This window comes from Cebus imitator, unplaced genomic scaffold, assembly GCF_001604975.1.
Source record: "Cebus imitator isolate Cc_AM_T3 unplaced genomic scaffold, Cebus_imitator-1.0 Scaffold329, whole genome shotgun sequence".
Lineage (NCBI taxonomy): Eukaryota > Metazoa > Chordata > Mammalia > Primates > Cebidae > Cebus > Cebus imitator.
The window spans coordinates 3,159,115-3,181,214 of NW_016107644.1; the positions used below are offsets into that span (position 1 = coordinate 3,159,115).

The 22,100-nt window shown below is 61.5% G+C and overlaps 1 protein-coding gene across 7 annotated transcripts in view; it reads right to left on the minus strand.

The window, feature by feature from the left end:
• Nucleotides 1-22,100, minus strand: part of SBF1 (SET binding factor 1) — a 28,064-nt gene extending 5,964 nt beyond the window's left edge. Inside the window, exons 1-37 of one of the 7 annotated variants that reach the window (XM_037730083.1) lie at nt 21,848-22,100; nt 15,395-15,480; nt 14,841-14,978; nt 14,597-14,755; nt 14,403-14,513; nt 14,044-14,067; nt 13,679-13,784; nt 13,424-13,556; nt 13,223-13,331; nt 13,034-13,147; nt 12,835-12,912; nt 12,285-12,398; nt 12,072-12,200; nt 11,888-11,986; nt 11,603-11,807; nt 11,395-11,507; nt 10,375-10,524; nt 9,964-10,032; nt 9,724-9,882; nt 9,383-9,651; nt 9,125-9,297; nt 8,974-9,047; nt 8,702-8,897; nt 8,341-8,468; nt 7,707-7,885; nt 7,445-7,581; nt 7,115-7,322; nt 6,643-6,839; nt 6,431-6,568; nt 4,580-4,657; nt 4,045-4,226; nt 3,777-3,956; nt 3,039-3,140; nt 2,782-2,967; nt 2,581-2,707; nt 2,379-2,509; nt 2,077-2,307 (exon numbers count right to left, since the gene is read on the minus strand). In XM_037730083.1, coding sequence (XP_037586011.1) covers nt 2,077-2,307; nt 2,379-2,509; nt 2,581-2,707; nt 2,782-2,967; nt 3,039-3,140; nt 3,777-3,956; nt 4,045-4,226; nt 4,580-4,657; nt 6,431-6,568; nt 6,643-6,839; nt 7,115-7,322; nt 7,445-7,581; nt 7,707-7,885; nt 8,341-8,468; nt 8,702-8,897; nt 8,974-9,047; nt 9,125-9,297; nt 9,383-9,651; nt 9,724-9,882; nt 9,964-10,032; nt 10,375-10,524; nt 11,395-11,507; nt 11,603-11,807; nt 11,888-11,986; nt 12,072-12,200; nt 12,285-12,398; nt 12,835-12,912; nt 13,034-13,147; nt 13,223-13,331; nt 13,424-13,556; nt 13,679-13,784; nt 14,044-14,067; nt 14,403-14,513; nt 14,597-14,755; nt 14,841-14,978; nt 15,395-15,480; nt 21,848-21,902 — 5,067 coding nt within the window. In that variant the 5' untranslated portion in view covers nt 21,903-22,100. Of the gene's footprint in view, nt 1-2,076; nt 2,308-2,378; nt 2,510-2,580; nt 2,708-2,781; nt 2,968-3,038; nt 3,141-3,776; nt 3,957-4,044; nt 4,227-4,579; nt 4,658-6,430; nt 6,569-6,642; nt 6,840-7,114; nt 7,323-7,444; nt 7,582-7,706; nt 7,886-8,340; nt 8,469-8,701; nt 8,898-8,973; nt 9,048-9,124; nt 9,298-9,382; nt 9,652-9,723; nt 9,883-9,963; nt 10,033-10,374; nt 10,525-11,394; nt 11,508-11,602; nt 11,808-11,887; nt 11,987-12,071; nt 12,201-12,284; nt 12,399-12,834; nt 12,913-13,033; nt 13,148-13,222; nt 13,332-13,423; nt 13,557-13,678; nt 13,785-14,043; nt 14,068-14,402; nt 14,514-14,596; nt 14,759-14,840; nt 14,979-15,394; nt 15,481-21,847 lie in introns of all 7 variants that reach the window. The other 6 variants (XM_037730082.1, XM_017504916.2, XM_017504915.2 and 3 more) reach the window with 6 other exon arrangements.

Sequence of the window (22,100 nt, forward strand, 5' to 3'; positions counted from 1 at the left end):
GGATTACAAGCCTGAGCCACCCCGACCACCCGAGGTCAGGAGTTCTAGACCAGCCTGACCAACATGGTGAAAACCCGTCTCTACTAAAAATACAAAAAATTAGCCAGGCGTGGTAGCAGGTGCCTCTATCCCAGCTATTCAGGAGACTGAGGCTGGATAATCACTTGAACCCAGGAGGTGGAGGTTGCAGTGAGCTGAGACTGTTTCAAAAAATAATAATTATTAGCTTGGTGTGGTGGCAGGTGCCTGTAATCCCAGCTACTCAGGAGGCTGGGGCAGGAGAATCACTTGAACCTGGGAGGTGGAGGTTGCAGTGAGCTGAGATTGTGCCACTGCACTCCAGCTTGAGCGACAGAGTCAGACTTTGTCTCAAAAACAAAAACAAAATGAGGCCGGGAGTGGTGGCTCACGCCTGTAATCCCAGCACCCCATCTTCCGGGTTCAAGTGATTCTCCTGCCTCAGGCTCCCGAGTAGCAGGGATTACAGGTGCATGTCACCACACCTGGCTAATTTTTTGTATTTTTAGTAGAGAGGATTTTTACCATGTTGGTCAGGCTGGTCTTAAACTCCGGACCTCCAGTGATCCACCTGTCTTGGCCTCCCAAATTGCTGGGATTACAGGCGTGAGCCACCGCACCCGGCCTAATTTTTGTATTTTTAGTAGAGACGGGGTTTCACCATATTGGCCAGGATGGTCTCGATCACTTGACCTCATGATCCGCCCACCTCGGCCTCCCAAACTGCCAAGATCGTACAGGCGTGAGCCACTGCGCCTGGGAGGCCAAGTCGGGCGGGATCATGAGGTCAGAAGTTCAAGACCAGACTAGCCAACATGGTGAAACCCCATCTCTACTAAAAAATACAAAAATTAGCTGGGCACGGTGGCTCGCACCTGTAATCCCAGCTACTTGGGAGGCTGAGGTAGGAGAACTGCTTGAACCAGGGCCTGGGAGGCGGAGGTTGCAGTGAGTCAAGATCGCACCACTGCACTCCAGCCTGGGCTACAGAGCGAGACTCCATCTCAAAAAAAAAAAAAAAAAAAAGTATACAAAATAACTGACCAAGCTGATGATGCTGGTCATGACAAAGCTGAGTGGCTCTGTTAGCATCAGTCAGACTGTGCCAACTTTTAAGACCATGAGCACAGCTAGAGCACTGCTCTCTGTGCTTGTGGGCCACCTTTATCACAAACCATGACTCCCATGCTCCCTCAAATTCTGTGCCCCAGTGCTAGATCGCTGAAATAAACGACTCATGTAAGCCTCACCACCCCCTTGTAAGGCAGGAATCAGCATTTCCACTTTCTGCACGAGGAAACAGAAGCTCTGAGATGCTTACATAACTTCTAAGGCCACACAGCCAACAGCAGGGAGCTGAGTGCAGGTCCTCCCACAGCCTAGGTCTGAGGCCCACACCCCTCTGCTGCTCAGCCCCTACAGAGACTCTGGCTGCTGGATTGCACAGAAAGGCAGCGCCATGCCAGGACTCTGTCCCAGCCCCTACACACAGAACCAATCACCAGCCAATCACAGGCTCCTTTCCCCTCCCAGGCGTCTCTGCCCTGTTCAGTCCAGGCCCACCAAGGATGGCACAATGAGGGGTGAGAAAGGCCTAAATGTCAATTCCAAGCTTCCAGGGCAAAAACCCAGGGCCGCTCACATTAGGGAGTTGGGGCATTGCCTCAGGTGACCCACTCACCTCGGCAGAGGGGTAAAACACTGTCATCTCTAAGGGATGACTCCTTGAGAGTTGCCTGAGCTGCTCAAAGCCAGTTCAGGGGAAACACACGTGCTCAGAGCAGAGATTGTGCACTGAGACTTGGGGCTCTCTGATGACGGCCCTTTTGTCACTGTCTGGAAGCACCCACTGAGTGGGGCAGGGAACTGGGGAACCACAGCCAACCCAGGCCAGTAGGCAGTTCACATGGTGGGGAGACGGGAGGGCCATGCCAACCACCAGGGGTGACCAGACTTACACACAGATTCAAGTGCACAAACTCGCACACATGCAGAACCTTGGTGTCTGAGCAAGACGAGGGGGTGCCAGGCCAGACCCTGCCCTGGGACCACACGCACCTCTAGCAGGCGTGAGATGGCATCAGGCTGGGTTCGTGGACAGCTGTCATAGCAGGGCCACACCACACGGCGCCTGCTCTGTGGAGCGCCTCCGTCAGACCGTTCTTCCTCTGGGGGTTCAGGGGGCCCCTGGGCCAGTTCCCAGTCATAGGGAGGGCCCTCGGCCAGCGTCTCCTCAGTGTAGAAGTCCCACACCTTCAGGTTGGACACGTTGCTGTACGGCCGCAGGACCTGGGGATGGGCCTGCCGTTGAGGACCTGGGTCAGGCAGGAGCTGCCGACCCTCCCCAGGCCCCAGCTTACCTCTGTGTCCTCGGGTGCATACATGTAATTGTAGAACACGGGTGTCCTCTTGCTCAGCCGATCCACATACTCCCACACAGACCTGCACGGCAGCTGGCCCCTGCGCTCCCCCTTCTCCTCGTACAGCAGGCCTGCACAGGGGCAGCATGAGCCTAGGTCCCTCCTGACCCTGCGGCTGCCCCAGCCCCGACTCCCCACATACCCAGCTCAATGCGCTCATAGTCAGAGTCGAGCAGGAAGGTCCGGAAACGGCGGGACACGTGGTGGTAGCCGAGGAACTTGAGGTAGAACTGGCTGAACTCAAACTCCATGGGGAACTGCAGGTGGACCTGCACACCACGTGGGTCAGGGGTCAGGAGTCAGGGTGCACAGCCCCGGCCCACCCACACAGCGGCCTGCCCACCTGGTGTACACAGTCCAGAAACTGCAAGAAGACGGGTGTGAAGCCGCTGCTCTGCCCAGCCAGGGTGTGAGCTCCACGGTGGCTGAAGCGATGGCCAAAGGACAGCCACTCCTTCTCCACCAGCAGGCGGAAGCCCTCCAGTGTGCGGTAGAAGGGGTCTGAGAGCAGCTGCACCAAGGACACCACCTGCCGGCACGGCCGGGGGGTCAGCGAGGAGCCTGGGAGCCTGGCCCTCCCCAGCCCCATGTGCCACACACCTGGGTGGTGATGTCCCAGCCGTCCTCCAGGCCCACCAGCACAGAGGAGCCTGAATCCAGGAGCTCCACCACCAGCACCGACACCTGCAGCAGCTTGTGGATCTGCAGGGACAGGTGGCCCTCAGCATCTCTGGGACACACTGCCCTCCCACCTCATCCCTGACCAGGCCAGAGACCCACATGTCCACAGGCACTGGGGAGGCAGGCCCTGTCCACAGCCCTCTGAGCTCTGTCTGTGGGCAAAGCAGTGGACAGACACAGCTTGCTCTGGGCATGCTGACCACTGCTGCCTCCAGCCTCCTGGCCACGGCCCACCCACTCCAAGCCGTCTAGGACTGAGGGAGGTCCCCATCCCTCAAGATGCCCGGTGGCCCCATCTTCAAGCCGTCCAGTATTTACTGAGCCAGCATCCTCTCAGTGCCCACCCCCGAGAGAATGCAGCAGAGGCCCAGAACCACAAGCCGCATCCCGCATGTGATCATCAGCCCACCTCGGCCCAGCAGGCTGTCCCGAGGCAGCTATGCCCAGGCTCTGGCCACTCTGTCAGCTGGCCCCAGCCTCCTGCCAGGCCTGGCCTCCCAGCTGCCTTCCAGGCACCAGAGCCTGGGTGGGAAGTGGCTGTCCTTCTTCCAGTGCTGCACACTGTCAGACAAGCAAACCCAGACCCGTCCACTTGGCTCTAGCCAAGCGGTGGGCCCAGCACCAAGGTGGGCGGAGGGACAGGGGCAGTGCAAAGACCTGGATTAGCCACTCTGAGTCCTCCAGCGAGCGCAGGAAGGAGACTGGGCTGGGCTCAACAGCAGGGCAGCCTGGGACACATGCCTTCAGCAGCTTCTTGAAGCTAGCTTTCACCTGCCGCGCCTCGAACACCTCAATGGGTACCAGCTCCCACTGCTGCAGGGGGTCTGGCCGCACACCCTAAAAGGAGCCCGACCAAGCACCGTGAGACACGCCCAGGCCCCGAACCCCCTGCCCAGCCCCCGCCCCTGCACCTCACCCCAGTCACCTTGAGCTGGGCTTTGTCACCAAGGATGTAGAGAGCTGCTCGCTGCGGCCGTAGGAAGCCTGGGTCGGGGGGACCCCCGTTGGCCTGGGGTGGGGCCAGCGCATCTCTGCCAGCTAGCCGGGAGCCCACATCGGCACCAAGTCCACTGCTGCGCCCACTGGTCCGGACACTGCCCCACTTACCTGTGGAGGAGAGGCCAGGTAAGCACCCGAGTGGGGCCAGGGCACCACTTACCTGGGCCCTGGGCCCGGCCTCCAGGGAGGCCTCCTGGCTGGGCTCCCAGCGCAGGGGTGGTTAGACCCCAGCAGGGCTGTACGAGAGGAAGACTGGAACACGCAGATGCTGAGACATGGGGCATCAGCCAGTGTTAGTTTCTAGGGCAGGACTCGCGTGTCAGGGCGGTTAAGGGCTGGGGAAAGGGGCCGTTAGTGTCAGGCGTGGAGGGAGACATTAGTGCCCGCGATAACTCAGTGCACACTAGAGGCTGCCAGCACCAAGTAAGGGGGAGCGGGCCTGCACAGGCTCGGTACAGTACCTCGGGGTGCAGTCCGTCTGGAGGCCGAGGCCGCCATGGGGTTGGACAGCGTGGTGACCCTGGCTCTGGGGCTGGGAACTGGGGGCACAGCAGAGAGAAGGCTCAGGTCTAACCCCAAGCCTGTGTGTGCCCTGCATGTGGGTGCCTAAAGGCCAGAGGGTCCCACCAAGTCCCCTGGGGAGCCTGGAGACGGCAGGCGTCAGCCCCAAGCCCCAGTCTCAGGAGAGTGGGAAGAGGCATCCTGTTGTGTGCCTCTCTGCCAGAGCAGGGCAGGCCGCAGAGCACTCCATGTTAGCAGGAGGACTGCACGGTAGGGGGCCCAGCGTCCCAGGCTCTCCTCTGAACACCTCCTCTCTTCCCGTTCAAGACGGCTCAGAGCAACTCTGAGTCCCTCCATACCCTGGCCTTTGTCCTCCACTCAGGGGGCCAGGACTTGTGATAAGCACGGCTCAACTCTCAACACACAGGCATGCAAAGGCCTCTCCAGGGCACAGCAACAGAAGGCACGCAAGAGGTGTGGCCTGGAGATGAATCGGCCTAGAGGCTTCCCGAAGAGGCTTCCCTCTTCCAAAAGGACGGAGAGTAGCTCAGTCCAGGACACAGGCTAATCTGAGTCCCAGGCTGAGACTTACAGTCCGGACGATGTGGCCCGAAGGCACAGGGAGGCCATGTGAAGAAGTGGCAGCCCAAGGGGCTGGAAGATGTCTGGGGTCCACAGTGGATCTCTGGGTGCCTGGCCCTGCCCTAGGCTCACCTGCTTCTGCAGAGCCCGAGGGTAGGACTGAGAGGTGCCAGGCAACATCCCCTCATCCACCAAGTGGTCACTATGGGGCCAGCACAATGCCAGCCCAACACACCCTGCATCCTCTGACAGCTGCCACACTGCAGGCGCCCAGCTCACAGTGTAGACAGGACACTAGCCTGCTGAGGATGCCAATCAGGGCCCAGCATGTCCTTGTGAAGAGGTCAGAACCAGGACTAGCACCCACGGCTACAGCTGAAGGCAGCTAAGCCCCTGAGCGTTGCTGGCCACTGAGGGGAACGCTGGGAGGCAGCAGCCACTGGCACTGGGGACGGTCGGAGATGCAAAAGGGACTCCGTGGGAGGCACAGACATGGTGCGGGGGCGCCACCTGCAAGCGCCACTCAGGGTTTCTGGCAGGGGTGGGAAGGCCAAAAGACATGGTTACTGTGAAACATAACCATATAATGTGACATCTGGAAAACCAAAGCCACTTCGGAGCCATAAAACAGCTGCTCTGGATGGAGGAGTGAGTGTGGGACATACCTGCCACCCCGTCCTTGGGTCAGTCTACCTCAGTGTGTGCAGGGCACCCATGAAGTGTGCGTGGTGGTAGGGACAGAGAGAGCAAGGCCCAAGGAACCAGGACACACAATAACAGAGGCGAAGCAGCAGGCAGAGCCAGTCCAGAGGCTCCAAAGACAGTCTGGATGGGGGGATGTGGCGAGGGCGGGGGTGGGGGATGAGGGGAAACAGTGACACTGGAGGGAACAGGACAGAGGAGCATCTGGGATGTTTCCAGGCTGTGGGAAACAATAAGACAGAGCTGTGTAGAGGCAGCACCCGGAAGCCCCTGCAGGAAGCTGCAGCAGACGAAGAGGTGGAGAGCAGGGCAGTCAGAGAGGGCAGGACGTCAGGGCAGGCAGGATGTCAGGGGATACACCTGGTCTGGGCAGGTTCCCACCTCTGCCCCATGGCACCCAGAGGGCAACCTCATCCCACACCCAAATATCCAAGACCAGCAATGTTTCTGCCCTTCCCTGGGCCTGCCATACCATAAATGCCACTACAGCCCCCCAAAGTGCCCCGTCTGTCCACAAGCACTCTCACCGTGACTGCCCATGTGGGCTGAAGAGAAGCCGCTAAGCGTGTTGCGTCCTGACGCGTCCGCGTAGCGGGGCATGGAGCTGACCACAGCCTGCAGGTACTTCTCCTGCTCCAGGCTACTGGAGTCCGCCTGGGACTGACCTAGGGGACAAGGAGCTGAGGCAGGGGTGGAAGGGATGGTGCAGGGCGGGCACACGGCAGGACATGGGAGGTACCTGGAGAAGGTGCATTCTGGGCCTTGAAGAGGCCGACGACACCTTTGCCGTGCAGGCCCCCAGAGCGCAGCAGCACCGCCTTGGACCGCCCGCTGCGCCAGCAGACCACGGGGAAGCGGTTCTGGCGGTAGCAGCGGGACACGCGCTGCAGGGCATTGTCCTGGACACTCTGGGGCACGATCAGCAGCCCCGGGTAGCTGTGGGGAGGCAGAAGCGTGAAGGTGGCTGGCAACCCCACCCACATCTAAACTCACGCCACAAGCAGGGTAAAAGGAGCCAGCCCGTGGCTCCCCGTGAAAGGCACTTCAGCTTAGCCACGGCCCCACCAACCCCCAGCCCTGTGGGCCGTTCCTCTGCCCTCACTCCCTCCACATTCCTCACATGACCAGGAGCCGTCACCCAAGCCCAAAGCAGGCAGGGAAGACCTGCAGGCATCTGCCCACCACCCTGGCCACCCCCGGCCAGCGCTCACCTGCGGCAGATGGCGTACATGCGGTTGACGGGAGAAATGCGGAAAGGCTCAGACTTGGCCCGGCTCAGGCTGCTGCTCAGAGTGCCCAGGCCAAGGCGCTGGTAGTCACGGCAGCAAGCCCTTTCCACCAGGCTGCTCATGGTCATTCGGTCAGAGGGCTTCAGGGCTGAGGACGGGGTCAGCGTGCTGGGCTCCAGCTCCTCTGACACTGCGCAGGCAGGACACACGGGTCGTTACTCAGAGGCCACTCTGCCTGCCCTGATCCTCCCTGGTGCGTGTCAGCATCCAGAGACCACCCAGGACTCCGCCCCCACCCCTCCACCCCTCCACCTGAGATCTCGTCCTCCTGGTCCTCAGGGGGTGGCTGGCCCCGGTGCTCCCAGCTGGGGGGGTTGTACTTCTTGCGAGTGACATGCTGCCGCCCAATGGTCTTCTTGGCATTCTTGACCAGGTTCCGGGACAAGGTTCTGGGGCGTGCAGAGTAAGGAAAGGTGAGAGAAAAAGGGACAAAGAGCAGTACAGCGGCCTAGGAGGCTGGAGTGGGCACATGGCTGAGGCCCAGCTGCCCTGGCCGTGGGATCCAGATCCATACCTGAGGGAAGGGCCCTTGTCCTTGGTGACTCGCGGTGGCCGGCCAGGTGTGTGGGCAGAGCCCAGGGTGAACGCGAAGGTGGCCCTGACGTCTGGAGGGTACCGCAGCTTATGCAGCTGCTTTCGGAAGAGCTCGGCACTGTCAGACCCCACCTCCTCATCAAAGGCCATTTTCAGCAGCTTTGCCAGAAAAAGAAGCCCTCAGGGGTCTGGGTGGCCCTTCAGCCGCTCCCCCAACTCTGACAGTGCCAGGCTCCCCTTCCCCTCAGGCACGACACAGAAAGAAGCAAGTCACAGGTAAAGGACTGTGCCCATGTCACTCAAAGGCACACATTTGTGTAAGCTCTAAATCTCAGTGGCTGTGAGGTGAGGTCTGGGCTTGCAAAGCACACCCAAAACATGGACTTGAGGGTCAGCACCCCAAGAAGTAACAAGAACCCAAAGACTGCACATCAAACGAATAGTGGACACCAACTCAAGAGCCACAGTGAGGGCCCCAACACCCAGGCATAACAGGGCTACTGGTGGAAACTGGCTTAAAAATGCTCGTACAAGACAGACCGGTTCACACAAGACAGACCAGGGGCTTGGCAGGCTGTGTGGGGTGGGGGCCCCACCCGTGAACCACGCCCCACCTGGAATGTGCAGGAGCGCAGCTGCAGCCCGTCCTGCAGGAGCTGGTCCACAGGGGTCTGGACGCTGATACGCTTCTCCTTGGTCAGAGCAGCCACCGGGAAGGAGCGGACCACCACCTGCTCCCCGACTTAGGACAGGCCAGGCAGTCAGAAACACGGAAGGCGGCAGTGGGGGGTCCCAGAATCACAGGGTACCACAGTTATGAGGGGGTCCCAAGTGGGTGGGGAAGGAGCAGACAAAGGCCCATTTCCCACAGGGACCTGGAACCCCTGAGAAGAGGGAGGGAGATGCAGGGTAAGCCCACCTATCCCAGACCTCGGTGGGAGGAGATGACAGGGCCAGAGGGGTCTGCAGGCTCACCCAGGGGGTCCGTGGGCATCCCCGTGAAGATGACCCGGTACGTGGTGAGGAAGACAGCGCCCTCAGCTGGGAGCAGTGCTGGTCCCCCCGCACTGCCCCCCGCACCCTCCTCACGCCCATCCGGCAGCAGGTAGACACGCAGGCCGTCCAGCACACACTCCTCACCGGGCAGCAGCCGTGGCCGAAGCAGCTTGGGCTGCTCGAAAACAAGAACAAGAGCTCAAGACGCAGCCCCAGCCTCGGGCACCCACAGCCCCACCGGCCCCACAAACCTTCTGGATGGGTGGCAGCCTCCGGCTCTCCCGCTGCACGGCCTCCAGGGTCTCGATGTGCATCTGGACAATGTCTGGGGGCAGGGAGTTCTCACACTCTGGGCCCAGCCCCACCCATCCGAGGGCGCATCGCCGGCCCAGACCCCTGTACCTGGCACCATGACATGCAGCCCCTTGAGGTGGTCGCTGGTGACCCCACTCTCTGTGCAGACTTTGTCCACAAAGCGGTTGATGAAGCGGACCACCGCCCCAGCTACGTCGCAGGTCTCTGCGTCCTCAAAGCCGCTCTCCGTGTCGTAACTCTCGGCCACACTGCCAGCCATGCTAGGCCAGGGAAGAGATGATGGCCACGGGCCCCGGCCACCTCGGCCCTGCCTCCACCAGGCCCAAACCCCAGTCCCTGCCTCACCTGTTGGTGACCAGGCTGTTGCTGGCGCTCTCCAGGTCGCCCAGCCCGGCGCGTTCCCGAAGCAGGCGGCTCTTGCTGCTGTCCAGGGGCAGCAGGAGGTAGCTCATCCGGTTGGCATAGTGGATGGCTTGGCTGAACACCGTACTCTCCTCCTTCTGCACTAGTTCCTGCTGTTTCTCACGGCTCAGGGTTGGCCACAGGCGCCGCTGCTCGGAAGCCACGTCTAGGGCAGAGCGCTCGTCCTCCTGGGAAGGTGCCTCCCCAACCTCCTGCCACAGCACCACATGCATGAGCCAGGGCCATGCTGCCCCCAGCCCCCAGCCCAGGGAGTCTCTGCACACCTGGGTGGGGGCCCGGTCCTCAGTGGGCTCCAGGTATAGGGCCCGGATGTGAGTCTGCACGTCCCCGTAGAACATGGCCTCCCAGAACTGTGGCGTGCTCCACACCACGTGCTCCTGCACACAGCTGTATGCGAACTGCGTCACCCCCGGGCTCAGCTTCTGCAGAAGCCAGGAGAGAAGGTCAGCTGGATGCAGCCAGGAGATGGCTGGAAAGGAGACCTGGGGCATAACAGCACTCACCCGGCAGAAGGCTGTGACCAGAGGCAGCAGAGCGGCTGCGATGCCATGTTCGTCCAGAGAAGTACAGTCCTGCAGGCAGAGCAAGGGCCTGTCAGGACCTCTCCCCTCCCAAGCAGCATTTGCCTCCCCCTACACCTCCACCACCCCCATAGCCACCACAGACCAGCACCTGGCACCCTTGGCTCCAGCTCCACAGGGCGGGCCTCGGAGGCTCAAGATCAGGAGGCCCCAGGCTCTGGCACTTGCCCGAACAACGATTCTCTCCACCGTGTTCCCTGCAGACCAAGGACCCCTGCCCACTGGCCCAGGAATCTCTGGCACCCCCTCTCCACTCTCACCCGCAGACCAGGTCTCCCCACCTGTCCCTGCTCACGTGCCATGTCACTGGCAGGATGGGAGGCCCAGCCTCACCTGCAGGCAGCAGTTCATCATACGGACGACAAAGTCAAACTGCTGGTGGTCCAGAACTGCGCGGTTCTGTTGTACATGCAGGTGCAGCTCCTGGGCAAGGCAGCGGCGGGCAGCTCGCCCCTTTAGGGCCCTCAGCACGGCTGGGAGCAGCTGGAGGTGGGGAAATGGGACATGGGCAGAGGGCACAGAGAAGACTTACTTGGGGCCCAGGCAGGGAGGGCAGCAGGTGTCCAGGAGACCCAAATGCCTTTCAGGTAGGGTGTCCCAGACTCTGGGGCTTTGCTGACCAATAAAGACTACAACCTCCAGTGGGCTCAGCAACTCCACAAGTCCAATTCACCAAGCCAGACATGAGGACACAGACACTGCACCTGTGAGCCAGCAGGGTGTGCACTCCCAAGGGAGGCCTCGAGGCCCAGGCCCCTGTGTTCACAGACTCAGAGCTGCCTGGCTGGCCAGTGGCTCAGAGACTCACCTGACACAGGCTCAGCCACAGAAGAGCCTGGTGTTTGTTCTATTGCGACATCACCCATCACCAAACTAGCAGTCCCAAAGGGACACCACACAGCCATGAAAAACAAGAGACTCCCACTGGCCATGATGAAAGACCCCAGAGGTGTTAAGTGAGCACCACAGGGCGAAACAGCAGGGAGCATGCTCCGTTTTCCTTAAAGCATGAGGGACGGGACGTGCGTGGGCCTGCCAGGTCTAAGGAGGAAAACCGCAGAGGAAACACAGTAATAATAGTGAAACCTTAAGGGTCCTCCAATTTCTAAAAATGGAAGTTTAGCTCCCTGGCTGGGCCTCCCAGGCAGGCCTGATCCACCACTCACTGAGATCAAGGAGAGGAGACCTGGCACCTACCTACCCTTGGCTAGCCCCGTCACCTCTAGCTGTCCAGTAGGCAAAGGAGGCCCCCGGGCAGGGGCACCACCCACACACACCCACACAGGCGCGGTGCAGCCTGGGGCTCCTCTGAACCCTGCTGCTCTGGCCCGGCTGAGCCTGCACAGCCCTCACCTTCTTGGCCTCAAGCATCTTCCCCTCAAACACGTAGGAGATGCAACTGCGCACGACCTCCAGCCGCCGGGCGCTGTTGACATGCAGCCCGCTGCCCCGCTCCAGGATGGCAGCTGCAGGGACAGAACACACTCACTCCAACCCCTGACCCCATGCCCACCCTGAGCCACGCTTGGGGCCTGCCTTCCCCTCCCTCCTCATGACGCACTCATGGGGGGCCCTGAGGGCACTGTGGTCCTCTTCTCAGCCTTCACGGCTGGGGGTGCACCCTGCATCTTAGCCGCAGCCTGGTCCACGATCCACTGCACGGTGCCCTCATCCAGCCGGGGGAAGGGCCGGGGCGCCCGTCGCAGGTGGCTGCTCTCGCCGGGCCTCTGTACCTTGTGCATCGCCACAGCTGGGTATGGGTTCTCCTGCGGGGAGATGGCAGGTGTGGGGCAGAGGTCCAGGGGTCAAGGTGGTACGATGCCCTCCCGTCCTGCCACCCTCGTACGTTCTTGTAGAGCTGCTCTGCCAGTTCCTGGACGTGACGCAGGACACGCTGGGGGTAGTTCTCGTCCGCCCGAATCCGTGCCACCTCATGGGCCACCAGCTAGTGAATAGGCAGGAGAGTAGGTAAGCCATGGTCAGGAAGGCCAGCCAGGGCAGGAAACTGGGAGGGCAGGGTGGGGGTGCACCTCATCAAACAGGTCCGTGGGGCGGTACGGGACCCCACGCTCTGACACGAAGCCGGCAAAGGCCATGCCCTCCAGCACCTTCATCAGGAAATCGTCCTCCACCAGCCCCCGCTGGCCCAAGAAGGCTGCCTGGGGACACAGGGAAATCGGTCCCTCAGGGGTCTCCACCATGCATTTATCTCCCACCCCGCCCCTAGCCACCAGTCAGCCCACCTTATGGAAGCGAATGACAGGCTCCGGGTGGATGCGCACAACGTGCAGGCACCAGCGATAGCCCTGCAGCAGCTGAGCAAAGAGCCGCAGGAAGACAGCACGAAGCTCCTTGTCCTGGGAGGAGAGCTGAGTGCAGGTGAGAGCCTGCCCTGCCAACCCCCATCCCTAGCCCCCCAGGGGTTTCTCCCCACCCGACTCCCCAGGATCCCTGGCTCCCATCCTTCTGCCCCTCCCACCATTCTGCACTAACACGCAGCCACCAGCTCCTCTGAAACTGTGTGGATGAAGTGCTCCTGCTCAGGGCCCTCAGGGGTTGCTGTGACCAGATGCCAAGTCCTAGCCCCTTGATGGGTCCCTGCTGCCTCGCCTGCACCATTCACAACCACCACACCTAACTACTGGCAGCTGCTTTATTCCCAGGATCCTTCCTGTTGTGCTACAGGAGCCAGGGCCAGCCTGGGAGTGGGGCCTTGTATGTCAGTGGCAGCAGACCTGAGTGAGGCAGCCTGAGAGCCTGGGGTCCCCACGTGGGAGTCGCAACAACCCTCACCTGCATCTTCAGGGAGGAGGTGGACGTCGTGGGTGGAGGAAAGGCGAGGTCAGCCAACTCCAGCTCCGGGTCCAGGACCTGCCAGCACAGAACGGAGCAGGCAGCTGCACACTGGCCCCAGCTCCGGACTCCCCATGATGCCAGGAAGCCACACTCCAAAGGCCCCCAAGGCTCCCACTTCCCTGTGGTGCCCCCTCACCATGCTGAGAACGCTGTGCGTCTGACTCTGCAGTGGCTCTGGCAAGGATGGAATGTGCACACACTCAGGGATGGACACTGTCCCTCCATCCAGATCAGCAACAATCACATCCAGCTGTGGGCCAAGGAAGCCGGCAGTCAGGGACCCGAAGGCCTGGGCCGTGAGGTGGACACAAACCACAGCCCTTACCAGCTCCTGGGTCTCTGCCTGGAAGGCCGCGTTGACCCCGATGATGAAGGGCGTGGGCGTGCTGAGGACCTCCAGCAGCTGGGCCGGCAGGATGGGCACATAGGTGAAGCTGTGCAGGCCCCAGAGGACGCAGTGAGCCCAGGGGACATGGCTGGGCAAAGGAGCCAGGAGGAGGGGCTGGGAGGGCCAGGCAGGGGTCACCTGTATCTGAGAGGAAACAGCAGTGCCAGGAGGCCCCTGCAGGCATCAGCGAGCCGCTGGTAGCTTCGGGACAGGAAGAGAACCTTGTGCTCCGTGAGGGCAGCACAGAACAAAGACAGCACGTTGGTGATGCCTAAAGGAAAACGGGGAGCTTAGAGAAAACCCTAGGCCCCCCACCCAGACAGAGGTCAGAACCTACCCCTGACCACCAGTCCCTGAGGGGTAGCCATGCAGGGGTGGGACAGACAGGCTCACCCAGCTGGCGGAAGAGCAGGGCCACACTGCAGCGGCTGACGGGCAGCGAGTCGGCCAGTGGAGTCTGTATGACCTGCCGGTCACCAGCCCCCAAAGATATCGTCCTCTGCAGAAAGGGAAGAATCAGGGCTCAGTAGCTTGACCAGATCTCGTCAGCCCAGAGCTCTGTGGCCCCAGGCAGACCCTGGTTGACTGACAGACCCAAGGTGGGACTGGCTGGGATGGGCAACATGGCTAGAGGGAAATGCCATGCCCTGCCTCTGTTGGCCCAAGTAGCTGCAGAGAAAACTCTGGACAGGAGTGGCTGCCTCTGACTGGGGGCAGGGATGGGGCCTAGGTGGACGGAAGAAACAAAGAATCCATACCGCTCCTTCCTCAACAGAGTCCAGCTGCACAGGACAGATATGCAGAGAGACATGGTTAGACACCCCAGCACACACAGGCACAGAGCAGGGAGGAGACAAACACGCTGACATCAACATCCAGAGACAGGCACACACCCACAAAGGAGCGGACAGAGAGGCTGAAGAATGCAGGCCCAAAGCACAGGTGTGAGGGCCAGGTGAGCAGGCCAGGATGTCGGGAGCAATGGCGGCACAAGGACTCGAGAAAAAGCAACCAAGGCATCCGGCTGGGTGTGGCTCTGGCTGGACTCCAAATGCCTACCAGGGCCCCAGCAGGAGGGCCTGTGGCTGTACAAACACCAGCTGCCCCCAAGACCCACCTGTGAGCCCCCAGCCAGGGGCACGGTGCACGTCAGCAAGTTCCCAATCACGTTCTCCAGGCACACATTCAGGCCCTCCACGTGGATGGCATAAATGAGGCCGAGGCTGTTCTGCAATGACCAGAGCAGGAAGTGGCGGGACAGCCGACAGAGGCACCCGTGTCCTGCCTCACCACCCCAGCTGCCTGCCTCACCCTGAACACCTCCGCGTGGTCAAGTCGCGACACCAATACCAGCGTCTTGGGTGCAAACAGCTGGGCACATGGGGCAGGTGCTGTGGGCAACGGGTGCGTCTGACCTCCCTCATCCTGCTCTTCCTCCCTCTCTGTGGCATCCTCCACATGTGTAATTTCCTGCTGGGGGTCAGGTGGAGATAGGGTTGACCATGGCCCAAGGGCACAGCTTCACCTGTGCTGTACCCGGAGCCCCCAAACTGACCTGTGAAGGCTCCACCGGCTCCCAGAAGGTCAAGCAGGCGCAGTAGTGGCGCTCAGAGTTGATGTCGGTGAGGACAGCAACAAAGAAGGTCGGTGGATTCCTCTCAGGACACAGCTGCCACCCACTGGGCTGGCAAAACTGCAGAGAGGGCTCAGCAGTCAGCTCCTCTCCCTACACCTGCAACAGGAACCAGCCCACCTGCCCTAGCAACTGCACCATCAGGCCTGGAAGCTCTAACACACACAGGCAGCTCCTTGCTTGGTGACCCTGGTGATACCTGGCCTCCTGGGCCTCAGTCTCTCCGGGTGAAAAGAGTAACAGCCTCTGACTTACCCATCTGGGACAAGGACCAGGAGATGGGGGAACGGTCCCCACCATCACGAGCGAGTGACAACATGACACAGTGATGCACGTCACCGTGCACCCAGGAGCCTGCCAGCCAAGCCAGCCACACGTGCTGAGAGCGGCTCTGCCGTCTTGGCCCTAGCCCCGCAGGAGACGGGCGCAAGGCTGTGCCCACCTGCCCGCACCGTCCCAGCACGTCCCCCACTCACCAACTCGATGCCCTGAGGGAATGGGTTGTCCTCCCAGTCCTTCTCTGGGAAGCGCTGCAGAATCTGGCCCTGGCCTTCCCCACTCCCTGAGGACAAGAACAGGTGGTCAGAGCACCTGCCCCACCCCCTACCCACCAGGAGGCTTGAGGATCCCAGGGTGGAAACATTCCCACCCACCAGGCCCTTATTTGGCACCAGACCAGCCTCAGTTCCCTAAAAATAGGTCTGCATAGAGAAGCTGCTAGGTAGCTGCAGACCCCAAGGCCGCCTGAGAGTAGAGAAGGCCTTGCCATTATCACCCCCATTCCCCAATCCCACCCCAGAGACCTTCAGCCTGACCATCCCAGTTTTACACAGCACAGCACCCCTCCATCGAAGGTCAACAATTCCGGACTATTCCACAGCCCCCACAGCATCTGCTGCCACAGCCAGCCCTCCACTTAGGCTCTCAGCCCCCCAACAGTGGGCATTCCCCAGAGCTCCCTGTTCACCTGTCAGCCCTGGGCCCAGCTGGGGGTGTGGAGGACTCACACCTGCTGTCTGTGTGGGGTTCAAGAAGCCTCAGTCCCACAAGGCTAGGGGACACTCCCTGCGCCTACAGCCCCAAACTCTTCCCTATCCTGGCTGCCTCGGAGACAGACAGGTCCCTAGTACAGGTCCCAGAAGATGGGGTTTGGCAGGTGCCTGTTAGAGCACCATCCCCACAGCCAGTACGACTCAGAGGGGCAGCAGCTGGACGGGAAGGACGCAGAACTGATCCAGGATAACCACTAACGGGTGCCCAGATGGCCTCCTAAGCGCTGGGATCCAGCGGCTCTCAGAGGAGAGTGGGAGGGTAGCTGCACCCAGGCGTGCTCCCTGTCCCCAAATCTCCTTGTACAAAAGCCATCGGACGGGTGCTGAGCACAGCCTAAGCTCCCCTGGGCTAGGAGGAGGACTTTCAGGGGAGGGAGAGCCAAGAGGCCTAGGTCTCCCCAAGAGACTCCTCCTCTCCTTGAAGCCCCAGAACCCCCGAAGCCCCTTCTACTCTGCTCCCCCCTCTACCACACCCAGGACACTGTTTCTAGGCCCAGTCCACACTGGTGGGGTAAATGCCCTACAGAGCCAAACCAGGAAGCCTGGTGGGGATCACAATGGGACACTCAGGGTGCGGCTCCTGCTGCAGGGTGGCTCTGCAGGCCTCCCAGGGCTTGTGGAGGATGGAAGAGGTGCAGCGGGAAGGACCAAAGCCTCCTTGCCTTCGCCTCCACATAACCCACAGGTCTACTTGGACGGGCTTTGAGACAGCCACCCACCTGGCGGAAGCAGCAGAGCCAGATAGGCAAGGTGGCGTCATGCTTGATACAGAGGCCCTCGTGGACCCCCACCCTGAGCCCCAGGAACCCAAAGTCCCATATCCAGCATGCCTTGTCCTCCAGGGAACAGACGAGCAACCCCAGCAGCCCAACGGCACACACCCCATGGGTCCCCTACAGACAGGGAGAACACACGCCCTCCAGGGTCACAGAGACAGAGCCAAGGAAGTCAGCAGTGGGCAGGCTGCTGCTAAGTGGGAGATGGGAGGGCGGTGAGGGGCCAATTCTGACTCACAAAACCTCAGCTTCCTGCTCCCCTCCCCCTCCCACCACTAACACCCTGCAGAGAACAAGCAGCAGACAGGGTGGGGGCCCAGGTGTCTGCGGGTGCCACACCTACCTCCACACCCCCTAACACAACTTAGGCACAGGCCCTAAGCTATAGCTCCTCCCCCACTCCGCCCACTCCCCCAAAGCCTCCTTGTGCTCAGCCCCAAACCACCATCTGGGCCCAGCCCTGGCTGGCACCCAGGGCCTACCCAGTTCTTGCCACGAGGCAGCAGGCGGAAGAAGGAAGAGGGGTTTGTGAACAGGGACAGCAGTCCCTGCACTGCAGCCTACCCCAGGCCAGGCAGGAAGGGCAGCCTTCCCCAGGAGGATGGGGAGAGTGGCCAGTCACAGTCTACCTTGACCCTCTCCACCCCATTCACCTTGTGAAGCACCAACTCTCACTTAGCCTTAAGTCCTCTGCAGGGCTTTACCCTACAGAGCCAGCCCTGAGCTCCACTTTCCTTGGGCTGGCCCAGCAGTCCAAGTAGGCCAGACCAACCAAGCAGGCATTTCTCCCTGAGCTCCTCTGTGCCATGACGGTCCTGGACTGGCCCTTCAGGTCTCAGCCCACAGAGCACCCCCACCCCCCTTTGAAGCTCTGCCCCAGTCCGGAGCCCACAAGGACCCTAGGACTTCCCTCGCTCCACCACACCCCAGTGACTGCTAGCGCACCTGTTGGCTTGGCTGGGATGGACCATAGGCTAATTAGGGTTTGTAGAACATGTACAGTTGGCTCTACAACCATCCTGCCCACACCCAACACACTCATACCTCACAAACAAACAGGTTCCTCAGTCTTAAGTACAGGGCACCTTCTGGGGCCCCAGGAACGACAGGACACAGCTGGCCCCTGAAGGGCACACCATGGAGGGCCCTGCAGCCCCGGGCTGTGAGCAGCCCTCCTCCAAACCCTCTGAGGTCCCAGCCTGAACCCCAGCTCTGTGCTGTCAGGGGCCAGGCCACATCTTGGCCACTGGCCTGCCTCCAGGGGAACGTGGGGGTTTTGCCATGTCTCCCCAGGGTCCCCTACCCGCTTGAGCCTATGGCCACAGAAGTGACCTCCAGCAGCTGAGCTCCTTGCCCACCAGAGTGCTGCCTCGACCTCAGACTAGACAGGAGAGAGGGCACCCTCCCTGCTCCACCCCTCAGCAACAGGATGAATCCAAACAGTGTGCTGTGTGGCACAGGGCACTAAGGTCTCCACGTCCCCTCCCCCTTAGAATGTGCGGCTGAGGGGCCACCCAAGGGCAACACTGGGGCTCCTGTCCTGAAAGCTCCTCAAAAAGCACTTCCTCCTGCAGCCATGTCCCTGCAGCCAGCCCCACAGAGACTGCAGGCATGCAGGGCGGGCGGGCGGGCAAACACAAACCACGTAGACTGCAGGCCTGAAGGGCGGGCCGGCGAACACAGACCTCGCGTTCTGTCATCTGCTGGCAGCACCCCATCACCAGTGCCAGGCTCTGACGCCTGGAGGGCTGGCCCAGGCCAGCGTGTGCTGTGGGGAGGCAAAGAAGGATGGCAGCCTCCTCTGTTCTCCCACCACGATCCGCACTGTACACGACCAGCCCCGCCAGCTTTGCTGCCTAGGGGGAGCTCAGCTATAGGAAAGGAGAAGAAAAGAAGGAAGGACAGCACCTTCCCGCTGCACCACCCACCCAACCACAACATGCAGATGGCTCCCCTGGGCCAGCCACGGGGGCAGGACATGCAGGGGCCCTGCAGCTTCCTCAGTCACCCTCCCCAACCTCCCCTGCCCATCAGACCAGAGAAGCTCTGATCCAAGGCCTTGGACTCCTTCCGGCTGGCAGGGTGGAGGCTGGGAGGCAGTTGAGGCCATCCCAAACAGCCCTAACCCGCTCCACAGAGAGGGCAGGAACGTGGGTGGAGACAGTAGATGGAGCTCAAGAATGCAGCCAGCTCATCACAGTCAGGATGAGAGAGGCGAGGCCATGGGGTAAAAGGTCTTTTTCTCAGATGCAAGGGGTCCAGCCCCTCCTCCTAGGCAGATGCACACTTGGCTACTGGAGCTGGAGGGCCACTAGCCCATCAGGGCCTGATCAAGTGCATCTCCTGCTCCCAAAGACCACTCAACACTGGCTATGCTGTGATGAAGGCCCTTCTGGGCCAAGAGCCAGGCAGAGGCAGTCCGTCTAGTCCTGATGCCGGCCCCAGGGCACAGAAGGTGATCCTTGACTCACCAGGTGAGGGGCCTACAGATGGGCCAGTGCCGGCCACCATCACTCTCTGAGGTAAAAGGGTCACAGCCAGCAGGCATTTACCTTCTCACGGCCCCTCCCCACCCTTCTTGAGAGGCTTCCAGCTGGTAACCATCAGCAACTGGGATGCTGCCTCAGGCCGGACTTGTGGACCCTCAGCACTCTGGTCCTGCAGCCAGCAGCTCCAGACAGGATGTCCAGATCCAGGCCAAGACAAGCTATCCACCACTCCCAATCCCCAACCCAAGAGACTGTGCATCCCCGCCCTGGAATCTTAGCCTGACAGAACAGTGAGGGTCCTCCATCTTCTCAGAAGTGCCTGTTGTGTATGTGCCTAGAGAGTCCACACACCTGCTGCTCAGTCATTAGTGAGACATTATTTCTAGGGGCCTCCTGCGTGCTATAGCTTCACATGCGTGCACTGACTGCATCTCACGGCAGCCTGGAAGGTTAGCATGACTCACTCCATCCCCAGATGAGGAAACTGAGGCACAGAGAGCCAAATGACTGGCCAGAGGTCATAAGGCTATCAAGGGGCAAAGCAGAGACAACCGACCCCTATGCCACGCTCCTCTGCTTCTTCCCCCACCACCACCCGCCCTGCCACCTGGCTCTGCCCTCAGCCCATAACCGGGGTCCCAGTGTATAGGCTTGTTCTCCACAGGGATGAAGGATTCCTTCTAAGGGATGCCTGGGGCAGGGAGGCCAGCAAGCAGCTGACCAGCTCAACCCCAGAAGGCAGTGGTTAGAGGGCTCCACGGCCCCCCAACCCCACTGCAGTAGACACCTTATCTCTCCTTCCTGCCACTTGTGGGGGGCACCTCGGGATCCAGCCTTCTACCTTATCCTGCGCAAGGGCCACACACCCAGAGGTCTCTGCCCCACATGTGACTCCAGCAATGAGCACACACACGTCACAGCCAACTTGTTGGGGAGCCCACTCTGCCTCTTCTCTCTGCCCACCTTCAACTCCTCACCCCACTGCCACCATGCCTCCCACCTGGCCTTTGCCTGCAATCTCTGCCAACCCAAACCCTCTCCACACTGCCCTCAGGATCATCAGGGTCATCATCAGTTGTTCCTGCAGCCCCTGCCCAGGCACCCAGCCCAAGGCCCCTCACACCAGGGCAGCCCTCAGCCAGCCTTGCTTCCCTGGATCCTCAGGAACCCTCTGCCCCAGGTGGTATGGCCTCCTCCGTGCCCCTCACAGGTGCCTCAGTACAGACAAGCTCCCTCTGTGGGGCAAGACAACACTGACAGCCAGCCTGCACACTGGGGGATGAGGACTGTGTGGTCCTTGTAAGCGAGAACTCCCTCTCTAAATGAAAAAACAGATACTCATAACTGACAGTGCTATAAGACATACACTTGGACAGGCCTTAGCAGAGAGAAGTGCATGCTGAATAAGAGGGCACTGAGGAGGGTCTGAAGATGGAAAACGTGCAAAGAGGCTTCAGGAAGTGTGGTGGGCGGGGGTCTGGCAGAAGAAACACGAAGAGAAGAAAAGTCCAGGTCCTGGGTGGGGACAGTGACAGCCGGACTGACAAGAAAGAGGGTAACTGTGAAGGGAAGCTCAATCTCACTTCCAAGCTCAAGGTCCAGCCCCTGCCTGATCACACAGGTATCCCCACACACTGCCGGTCTGCAGCTGGGATCTAACAGCCAGGGTGCAAGTCCCAGCCTCTCTGAGCCTGCTCAAACCGGGCAGCCAACTTATCTGCGCCTGATTTCTCTACAGATGGGGGCAACGGCAGGGCAACCCCGGTGGGCTGCTGGAAGAAGTGAGATCATACACACAAAGGGCTGTGCGGGGCCTGGCACACCAAGCACACTCGCCATCGCTGCTGTCTCCAGGCTGCTGCTGATGTCATTGTCAGGCTCCGTTTTCTCCTGCCCCCTGGGCTGAAGGGCTCTCAGACACGGGCGCTGACCCCAGACACAGACCTCCCGGGCATGGGCACCGATCACCACGCTGATCCGTCACCCACGGCTTGGCGTGCAGGGCCTGGGCAGGCAGGCTAGTCGCCAGGAATGCTCTTCTCTCTACTCCCAACGCTTCCTCCTGAAATCCTCCCAGTTTCAAGTCAGACACCGCTTCTCCCTGCAGCAAACCCAACTCCACCCTCTCTCTGCAGCCGGCCAAGACCGCTGGGGGCTTCAGACGCAGCACCAAGGTCAGGGGCGGGCTGGTGAGCCGCAGGTCCGCGCCCCGGGACCCCAGACGCCGGCAGCCAGCCTAGGGGAGAGCCCGCCCCAGCCCACGGAGGCCCAGCAGGCCGGGCCCAGGCTTCTCTCCCGGCCGCCACCAGGCCCGCGCGGCCACGCCGCCCCCAGCGGCCGCCCATTCTCCCCGCGTGCTGCCCAGCCGGCCTCGACTTTCGGGCCCCGTCCCGGTCCCCGGCCCCGGCCCCGGCCCCCGGCCCCCGGGCCCCGGCCCCGGCCGTCAGCCCTCAGCCCTCGGCCCTCGGCCCCCCGACCTGGCCCCCAGCGCCCGGCCTTCAGGCCCTGGTCCCCGACCCTCGACCTTCAGACCCGGCCCCCGGCCCTCAGCGCTCAACCCTCGACCCTCGGCCCCCGGCTCCCGGCCCTCAGCGCTTGGCCTCCGCACTCACCGCGCGGGTGCGGCCCGAACGCCACCAGCACGAAGTAGTCCGCGAGCCGCGCCATGGCGAGGGACGCGGGGCGGCCCGAGGGGCGCGGGCGGGCTCCGCGGCTCGGGGACTCGAGGGCGGCACGCTCATGGCCCGGCCCCGGCCCTGGACCGCGCACCCCGGACACCCCGGGTTCGCTCCGCGGCGGCGGCGGCGGCGGCGGCGGCGGCCCGGACTCCCGCCGCCATCTTCCCAGCCAGCCGGCCCGCCCGGC